At 34.1% G+C, this 10889-nt stretch overlaps 1 protein-coding gene across 1 annotated transcript; it reads left to right on the top strand.

The window, feature by feature from the left end:
* Positions 1-7175: 7175 nt before the first annotated feature.
* On the top strand, positions 7176-10335 carry LOC127835287 (uncharacterized). The gene is made up of 2 exons (XM_052361637.1): positions 7176-7262; positions 7756-10335. The coding sequence occupies exons 1-2, from the start codon at positions 7247-7249 to the stop codon at positions 8055-8057; spliced, it is 318 nt and encodes a 105-aa protein (XP_052217597.1). The 5' UTR covers positions 7176-7246; the 3' UTR covers positions 8058-10335.
* The last annotated feature ends 554 nt before the right edge of the window (positions 10336-10889 follow it).

Raw genomic sequence — 10889 nt, 5'->3', positions numbered from 1 at the left:
TTTGACCTATAAGAGTGACCTTGACCTTGGAGGTAGGGACCCTGGTTTGTAAAGCGCGACATATTGTCTTTGATGGGGATCACTTTTGCCAAGTTAAAATAAATTTGCTTGATAAATGACGAAGTTATGCTCTAGACGCGAAACACTACCATATTATCATATATGGACATTTGACCTATAAGTGTGACATTGATCTTCGGGGTAGCAATCTTAATTTATGGCGAGACACATCATCTAATAGTAGGGATCCTTTGTAGCAAGATGAGTGAAATTTGATTAGTGAACCCCACGTAAGGTATTCACGTAAAGGGCTCTGAAGTGCATCTATTTTTAGATCTGGCAACTTTCGCGAATTTTTTAAGGTTTCGTGAAAAGTTTTCAAGAAAAGTCTTCCGTTATTTTACTCTTTTCATCAAAATGTATTATTTCCAAGGTTTCATGAAAAGTTATCTGTTTTCGAGAAAAGTGATTTATTTTCGTGAAAACTTTAATTTATCTTTATGTGGTGGCAGTTCAACACTAAATGTGGTCTGGTAACATATATTTAACGCAATACAAAATGATCGTGTTTAATTTTATTTTTGTGTTTCTCGTTAAATCTATGTTACCATACCAAATCCAGGAGTTGAATGTTCGGCTATTGCTATAAGGAACACTGATTTTCTTGTGTTAATTTTGTTTTACGAAATATCTTGCGAAATATTAGTTGATTTTAAGTGTTTATGTTTCTTTAAACGTTATGTAGGATAATGTGTACGTACTCGCTATAAACTGCTAATGGCAAATTGCCAACCATATTTAAACATTACTGCACAAAAAACTTGTGTGATATTGATAAATCATTTTGACCGTGCTCTTTGAAAAGGGGGTCTAATGCATTTGCGTAAAGTGTCATTCAAGATTAGCTTGTGCAGTCCGCACAGGCTAATCAGGGACGACACTTTCCGCTTTTATGATATTTTTTGTTTTAAGAAAGTATCTTCTGAGCAAAAATCCAGTTTTGGCGAAAAGTGTCATCCCTGATTAGACTACACAGGCTAATATGGGACGACACTTTAAGAACATGCATTCGGCCCCTTTTTCACAGAGCAAGGCCCATTTATACTCGTGGAATATCAATTTTCGGTGATTGCTTGGGTTGACCAATCTATGAATTTAAAGCAAAAAAGTCGGAAAAAAAACGACGCAAATTCCTTTTTTTTTTCCAAAATCAGAAAACCACGAATCTACGTTTCCGCGACACATTCATTTTTAAAAGATCACGAACTTTAATTCCCACGTATATACATGATTTTACAGTTTTTCAGAGCTTATTGTTAATGGTTCAACTTACCGCCGGCGAAGGATGCGTCGGGTCCTTGGAAAGCCTCGCTTTGAATTTTCTGAAAATGAAAGCCAAGAATGTAACAGCGACCACGAGGGTAGAGGGGCCGAGAATTATCAGAACCAGCTGGATGGGGAAAATATTGACGCTGAAAACGTATTATGAGCATCACTTTAGGAAAATGGGGCTTAATGCATGGGCGTTAGGTGTCGTCCCAGATTAGCCTGTGCAGTCCGCATAGTATATTCAGGGACTACACTTTCTGGTGTTATAATAAATTGTTTGAAGAAGGTCTGTTCTTTGCGAAAACCCGGTCCGTCATAAGCCTATCAGGACTGCACAGGCTAATTTATGTCGATACTTGGCGCACATGCATTAAAAAAATTCTCAGAGCGAGGCTCATATATATTGTAGTTCAATAAATAAATATATTGGTTCAGAATTGTATGTGATTTTTATTTGTAATATATTTTGATTGTATTAAACAACATGACGTATTTATTCCATACGCAAGAGTTAAGTGTGAGTTTGATACTTCGTAAGAGACATGTTACAATGTACTTGTTAGGCCACGACTTTTTTTTTATTGGGTTACAAAAATTATTTTGAAAATGGTCCATCGGGCGGTCGAAAACAAAAAAAAAAAACATTGGAAAAATAAGTTAATACTAATAACATCAGAACAAAGACATCATATCTTTTATAACCTTAACACAGAGAAGAAAAATCAAATTATGCAATGAAACACATCTATATCTTTAAATGAAATGAGTCACCTAAAAGCACCTTTTGTTACATCAGGCAATTTTAAACACTCCATTAAATGACATGCGTTCTTCTCCCATTAAAACGAAAAACTGCGCTTCATTTCCGTAATTCGATGCGCACCATTACGCAATGCGATGCCCGTTGCATAAATCTTATATAAGATAAACTACTCATACACAAAGTATGTGTTTGCTCATATTGGACTTATGACATCGTCCATGAAAAAAAATCGAGGTAGATCGATCCCCGCGTCGTCGCGGTAATGTTTGTTAAAGTTGTTGTTGTCATGAAAACTCGTTGATTTACAACGCAAAACGTCTTATTTGAACTGACGCGAATTAATGCAATCATATTTGTCAACTTGGCTTTTGCTTTATTTTGATAATTTAATCCAAAGTTTAATGTTAGCAAGTGTTTTTACTGGAATTTTAAACAAGGAGCCAGTTAAAGTCTTCCGAAAATGTGCAGTCTGTGTGAATTGACAGTTTGACGTCATCAAAGGAAAGCCGCTTGCAGTCGTAAGCAATAAAGCCACAAATTTCGCGCCGACACAATTGGCTTCCTTTGTCAAGCAATCAACATGCTGAACCAATCGTGCGTTTGTTTCTCAATTGCAATCCTCCAATTTAATAATAGCACGTGCATAGCTCCGCCTTCGAATCTTTTGCAGAGAACGGAGGCGGAGTTTAACGGTTAATTGAGCTAGTATATTATGCAAGTTGAGTTCCGATTTGCCGAAATTACTCGACCCTAAGCATTAAAACGACAAATGCATTTATCAATGATTTTCCGAGATATACCGATTTGTTCCGATTTCCAAACTTTCTGTACAGTTCCTTTAAACTATGGCGGACGTGTTTACAAAATTCCTAAACACATATATCGTAAATAATGGCATTGTTTTATTGGATTATTTATACTAATTATCAAATTGCAAGGTAATACTTTTTTATCTACTATAATATCGGGTTTGTTTAATATAATTAACATGTTAAACAATATAAATGCGTCACAGACTCGGAAATAAATTTTGATGCGGTCGACATTTTACTGACGCTGATTTTCCTATTGTCTGTAATTAAATAAATTTTGAGAAATGCCCATAAAAGGACTGGTACATACTGTGTCACATTGAAAAATATCCCGATCTCTGTAATATATGTGAACCAATCGTTGATTGTATTTACTTGATTTTATTCACAACCGTACTCAAACCGGATCGTTTTTTTTCTCGTTTCGCTCGTTTTTCAGTGCGGTCGGGAATAAAATATATAAAAAAAGACGATTTTCCGATTTTATTTTTTTTCCCATTTTCCAAAAATTAGGGTCGGCGGTTTTGTTACCCAAGAAATATAAAAGTCGTGGCCTTACGGATTAATATCATTTGATATATAAATAAACAGGTTGACCTACTTGCAACACGCGTTGCCATTGTTACCGCACTCGTGGTATCCGAACCCACAGTAGACTTTCCCGTGGCTTTAGCTAATCATGGACGACACTTTACGCATATTTTATTTACATCGTACGCACAAAATGACAGGAAAACACAGGAAGATAGAATCAAGATGAAGTACCAACAGCCGAACCGTTCAATGGATTGATGCGAAAATTATCACCGTGATATGACTTTAATAAATCTTGAGAATGACTGTGATAAAGAATTTATTCAAACTAACACTCATATATTTGAATTTGTGAACATGCCAATCTATGTACTGTATGTGTGCATAACATTTACCTCTCTGACTATGACATAACCAATATAAAGTACTGGAAATTTAGTTTAGTGCAAATAAAAATTACATTTGTTCCATAAAACATGTAACGTTAAGTTTCTTATGTTTAGCTCACCTGAGCACAAGGTGTTCATGGTGTGCTTTTAGGAGCACCATTTGTCCTTAATGCGTCGTCAACATTTTTCCTTGTTAACACTCTAAAGGTTACATTTATTGCTTATTTGTCATGAAACTTGGTAAGAAAAGTTGTCACAATGATATCCTTTTCGTGTTTGAAACTGGGTCACACCTGGTCAAAACCTAGGTCACTTGGTAAAAATAAAGAAAAAGATTAGTAACACTAGAAATAACATTTATAGTTCAATCTCCTTGAAACTTGGTCAAAACGTCTTAATGATATATCAGCTTTCTTTGGAAATGGTTCAGTTTCGTTGAAAAAGATGGCCGCCAGGAGGGGGGCATATTTGCTCACATGGCTATAGTAAAACCTTTTAAACACTCTAGAAGTCACATTTATACTTCAATCTTCATGAAACTTTGTCCGAACATTTGTTGTTATGATACCTCTGCTGAATTCGAAAGTTATTACGGTCCGTTGAAAAACATGACCACTAGGGAGCGGGGCAGTTTACCTTGTATGGCTATTGCAAAACCTTGTTAACACTATCGTTTATAAAAAAAACTTGCTGCACTGATGTTGTCTATTGGAACTTGTATCTGACAATGTAGAAAATACCCTAAGCACTAGTTGTAATGCACCACATGCTGAAGTGTACAAATGCATAATTTCAACATTTTGCTAGGCTATCAACAGCAGTATATTCTGATAGGAAGACATTCATTTACCGGGTATAATAGATATAAAATATATAATAGATATAAAAGTCCTCAAAACGCTTTAATCCAGTAAATTCTTCTTGAAATATCAAGTATACTTGTGTAAGGAGTATTTGCTGTTTTTTGCTAATGTCTTATATCTCCCCCCCCCCCCCCCCCCAGCCCCATCAAATTGGGCACATGTCCGGTAGAAGTTATTTTATCAGTTATTTAGCTATTCGAGTCAATAAAATATTTTACTTCCTGCGTGTGGCCAATTCTGACCCCAGTCAAGATTTAATAACACATACATGTAGTCGAGGGCCTCTTTATGATGCTTCATATAAAATATAACACTAGGTCATAATGACTTCGTTTTTAACATTAAATTTTATTTTATGACATATCATAATTTGTATTTGGCATAAAATAGCACAAAGCATTTTTAAAGCATTCGGAAAGTCTATAATCTGAGAAGAGTTAATATTTGAGATGTAGATATACAACTATTTTATATCTTAGATACATTAGTACAAACTATTTTATGAATAAGTATCTCGTTAAATTGTCTGCTTGTGTTGTAGTATTCTAATAGCTTTGAGATTACCACGATATCGATTCCACTTAACTGTTCGCTTTTCGTTTTGATTGATCCATTGTTAATGTTCAGAAGATACTCAGATTCAGTAGCGTCATGAATGCCACGGCATATTTTTTCACAAGATGGCTGCTGCTCAAAAAGAGCTCTTGCAGAAATGCTTTTCTTTGCTCGCTTTTTGGGTGGAGATAATTTATACACTGATAAACGAAATGGTGACTTAATGGGCGTTAGCACAGGTGTAATTTGTTGCAGACAAACTCCAATGTGACATGCAGTTTGGTGTAACTAATCGTATTGTTTGCGATGTTTTCAAGAGCTTTCTCTTCAAACGATGAAGCGATCGACTTTACTTTTTGCGCATTCTGAAATAAAAAACCGCTATATATAATAGACATCTAATTATATCAACTTATTTGATGACATCAATATTTTATCTTCACAAAAATAATTACATATCGACTACCAAATATATGTAATTCAGACTAAGATTTACATTTAATATTATATACTACATATATTATTGAAGCTTGACAAAAATCACTGCAAGCTCAGAGCTGCCACTGTTTCGAGCCGAGCATTCTATTTTTAATAAGCACTCACATGTGCCATGTATGTAAAAAGAAATGTTAAGTTCAGTTTAGTTTTACTGCAAACTACATTTGGTCTTTTTAAATATAAATATGTGAAAAGCCAAGGATCTTTCGTCCAAATGACATGCCTCGTATTACATTATTGTCATGCCTTTATATATATATATATATATATATATATATATATATATATATATATATATATCGTCCCTGATAACTAGTGTATGCATGGTGTATTTTTAAGTAAACATTGTTTGTTTTTGTATATCAATCTCATTCGAAATGTGTGCGTATATACATATATTATAAGCATCCCTATAATTATATAGGTGGGAATGCAGCTATGATTTGCGCAGAAAAGAAACATAAAGGACATTAGTCAGCATATTTTTTTACCTGATTGATTCGACTTAAAAAGTTTTTTCACCGTATTGTTTGTACATTATGTATAATTTGTTGAATACTGATGATTTAGAATTATTTATTATATTATTGGTAATTATGCTTAAACTGTTTCAATACAAATATCTTATACAAGCTATCTGACTTACCAATATTTTTTGGTAAGTTGGATTTAGTTCATGTTTGTTCAAATCATGCCACATGACTTAAAACTGGCCAAGCCTATATATGTATATATTGAACTAACTTTATATTTTGCCAAACTTGTTCAAATCATGCCCCACCCTGGAGTTAACTTCATTTAATGATATATCTGCAGAATTTTGACATGTTTCCAGTTGGTTGAAAACATGACCAGGGTCTTCTTATATGGCTATGGTGAAACATTCTGTCTTAATCTTGATTTTTAGCTGATATGATATGAACATAAGTGGTAAGCATATCCGGAATGTTTCTCTGACGTCGGTTTTTTACAGTTATTAACAGTGCAATAGTGTATATGTGTATTTGTTTGTATCGTATGTTGCTTTTTTAAAAGAAATAATTAATAACAAATATATATTTAACTTTAGTAAATTTATTTTACATTTACCGATAACAAACAAGAGAGAAACAAGTCTAGATTTATAACTGCGTTTATTTTTTTTCGCAAAATCATATGTTTAATTTTGAGTAATTTATTTCACATGAAGCGATAAAATCTCCAAGATACAAACACGTCTAGATTTATATCGGCATTTTTGTATGTGTCGCCAAATTTAACGGTATGTAAGTAAATTCATTCTCGCCCAAATGTGCATTACCGACTGAGGTAGTATACAGCATGTTTACTTGTTCATTAATAAACGTGAACGTTGTTTACACAAAAGTTCGACCCTCTTGAGTGTGTGCACGTAGCTTTCAAATCAATACATCAAAATCGTTTCCTGTTTACCATAAAGTGTAAAAACCATTGCCCTTATTTTACTTGTTATACTGTGTAATTAGCATATGGTAACAAACTTTCATGATGGAAAGATCCGGTAAGGTTTGTTACGTATACAAAACCTGACAGTCAATAAAATGTAAAAAATGAGACAGTTGTTTTCTTTTTATTTCGTTTTACTTGTGAAATTGCGGATATACAGTTTTATTGATGTTCGGATTCTAATATGTTTCTTATCGTTAACATATTTGCCAAACAAGTAAGCTGATATATGGTTTATGGTTTATTCAAAATTTAAGAATTCAGAGTTTAACAGTGTTAATTAAAAGTGATATAATTCATATTGTGTTATGTCGACCTCTAATTAATAACGGTTAAAAAACATTCGAATCTTATTTAAGTAATTATTTCTGATGAGAACTACATTATTGTGTGTATTTTTTAACAAAGCCTGGCTTAAAAAGGCAGTTTGAAGTAACAAATATATGTATTGTCAATATTCCAATCGATGCCAGCCTAAATCTCGTATAGTTCATCTTGATATCATCGTTTTCCCGCAACATTATTTCTGTGAATAAATGTTTTCTCAGCAAATGAAAACCCACCGAGCGATTATCCGGTGTCTCAGCAGCAGTTTCAAACTCAGCAGCAGCAACCACCGGCCTTCACTCAGCAGCAACCACCGGCCTTCACTCAGCAGCAGCAACCACCGGCCTTCACTCAGCAGCAACCACCGGCATTCACTCAGCAGCAACCACCGGCCTTCACTCAGCAGCAACCACCGGCCTTCACTCAGCAGGCAGTTAATTACGGACAGCCAGGCAGCAAGGAGCAAGCTGGCTACATACAGCCAGGCTATGTCGGAGAACCTGGACATGTTGTTGTAAGTTAAACATGCTTTACACAGGGCAGGTTATGGAAATTACGTTTCTTTTCACACGATGGGTCGTGACACTAAATACGTTTAACCATGAGTGTAATGTAGACTTGGAGACTTTTCTAACGCAAAACTTTTAAAACTTAATAATTTAGTAATGAGATAAGATTTTTATTTAAAATTGTATATGTGAGTGTTGTACTACTTATGTGCAAGCTCATGATAAAATCATTCATCCATGACGCTCGGACGCTCTAGCACGTGCGGAAGGTAGCCTTCAACATGCCAATTTCGCGGTTGCGCTTCTGAGTATTAATAAGAGCCATATTGCTTTTTGAACGAATTGTATGTTGTCCTGGTGGTAAGAACGCACAAAGAATGATGACATTGAAATAATATTAGAATTATACAGCGTTTCACCATTCAGTGCGTAAATAATGAAACCATACATGTACCTACCCACGTGCTTAAGCGTCAGATTGTCACGCTTGAATAATTGTATCGTGGGCTGAAATAGATGGCAGTCAACTGATCACATATCCTTTGCACACCTGTAACGTATTAGAACGTACACGTTTTTCTCTCCTCAAAACAGGGGCGATTTTTTTTACAGAGAACGACAACAACGTTATAGAACGCATACAAATTTCGTTGTTTCAAAACCTGACCCCAATTAAGCGTAGGAACCCTGAAACGTTTTTTCTTATATAATACTATTATCAATGTTTGCAAATGAACAGAAACTTCATCAAAGACAAAAATTGAATAAAGACTGCGACGTTCTATTGTTCAATATACAGTATGTTGACTATAAACTTATCAAATTAAGTTTCGACCATTTATGGTAAATAATTGAGAGTTAAAATCAATAAATATTTAAATGCTCAAAATTCATCTTAAAAAAGCAAATGAGTGGTATTTGGAAAACAATGATTTTCTGTCGTGTGTGAAATAAACTTTTTAATAAGAAAATTCTGTATTTCGGATGTTTATATTACAACGATTTGGCAAAGACGATCAAATCATCCAACGGATCATGTGTAATATTGTTTATTGATCTGTATTAAAAAAAAATTAAATACATATTTTGTACGCTACAGAGGTTTAATTGCTATTGACAAAGTTCGTAAAAATACGCTACAGTTCTACTTAGTATTCTCATGCACTTCAGTTTTCAGTTGTATAAAAGCGTACAAATACGGTAGAATCCGCTATGGGGCATCCCTTTCTAAAACAAATTATACCGTATTCAAGCAGATAATTGTTTGATGATAAACAACTGTGACGGGTCAAAACGTATTATAGGCCCGGTTTTCGTTGTAAACCGTAAAATGTATTTTTTTTTAACGCGAAAATCCGTTACAGTATTGAAAATTGAGAAAAACGTGCACGTTTAACAACGTTGTAGTTGTTACCTTTAAAAAAAGCCCCGGTTCTGAGGAGAGAAACATTGTAAACGTTTTAATACGCTACAGCGTTTCGCTGCAAAATTCGACCAGGTGCCTAAAGGATATACAATTTTAATTCAAATTGTTTGTCTCATTCCTGAGGTATTTAACTTTGAAAAGTGTTGAGTAAGAAAAGAATGCAACTGTATTATATTGTTCCAAGATGTTTTTTCAAAGAACGCTACATTTAAGATATTATTTAATTTATTTTGTAACGAGGTTTCTGTCTAAACATCAATGCTGCATATCTTACATATATTTCATATCGCTAGACGTTGCGGAACGTTTTAGCTGGTTGGTCAAATATCACCGAAGCCTTTAACACATGATTTTTTCCTTCATCGCAGTGTTTCAGGGGATCAGCTTAAAGTTGCGAGCTATATTTTACAGAAACTGTAACTTATTTTAGTTTAATGATTTATTATAAATATGTACATGTTGATCTGCGTTATTGAAGAAGCTCACTGCTTATGCAAATTACACAATTCGACGAAAAGTTGCTTGTTTTGTTTTGAAAATAATGAACTTAATGACGACTATACCCAAATATAGTTAACGAATTAGTTTTATCCTGCCTCTGTTGCAAACATTGACCAAATAAAGCAGGGTCGAATAAATGTTCACATCACCGGTCAACAGGAAGTAGTGTGTTCCTACGCACGCTGTGACGATTAACATGTTCTAATATTTGACCTTTGCAATTTATTGGGACGCATCATGAATGTTATCGTTATATTATATATCATCTTTTTTTTTTCTTCTTAAAATATATTACCAAACCAGCTTTCCGTACTTATCATTTTCATTTACATGATTACGCAATTTATGACGTATCAAGTGTGACGTCATTTCTCAGACGAAACATTCTATCTAGTTTCTCTCAGGGTTTTAGGGACAACAACTTTGACATGGTGGTTTTAACAGTATTTTAAAAAAATATTTTTAAACGTATTTCGGATTGACATCGTTGTGTGTTTGTCATTCATAAGTGTTAGCTTCGATAGGAATAAAATAACTCGCTACGGTAGGATTAAGATTTCGTAAATCGGGTATTTGGTCAGAGTGGTTAGCATTCGATACAAACGCTATAAAAACATAGTGTGGTTTAAAGTACATTTCGATAATAGGGATTAAAAACAGAAAATGGATTTCAACAAAGGGATGTACGAACAGGAAATGGATGTGTATATCGTTGTAAATTTATTTTGTTAAGCATGATTACAAGCAATGGATTAATGCTGTCATTAAGGTAAATAAAATTTAGTTTTTGTTTTGCTGCTTCATTTTTGTTCATTTTGACCAAGGAAAATATCACATTCTCGATTCGTTTTTTATTTCTTCTCATATTTTCAATAGGAAAGTATTTAAAGGAACAGTTTAAAGTGGAACTATGGAACTA

This window comes from Dreissena polymorpha, chromosome 6, assembly GCF_020536995.1.
Source record: "Dreissena polymorpha isolate Duluth1 chromosome 6, UMN_Dpol_1.0, whole genome shotgun sequence".
NCBI classification, from domain to species: domain Eukaryota; kingdom Metazoa; phylum Mollusca; class Bivalvia; order Myida; family Dreissenidae; genus Dreissena; species Dreissena polymorpha.
This window is presented reverse-complemented; position numbering and strand designations above follow the sequence as displayed.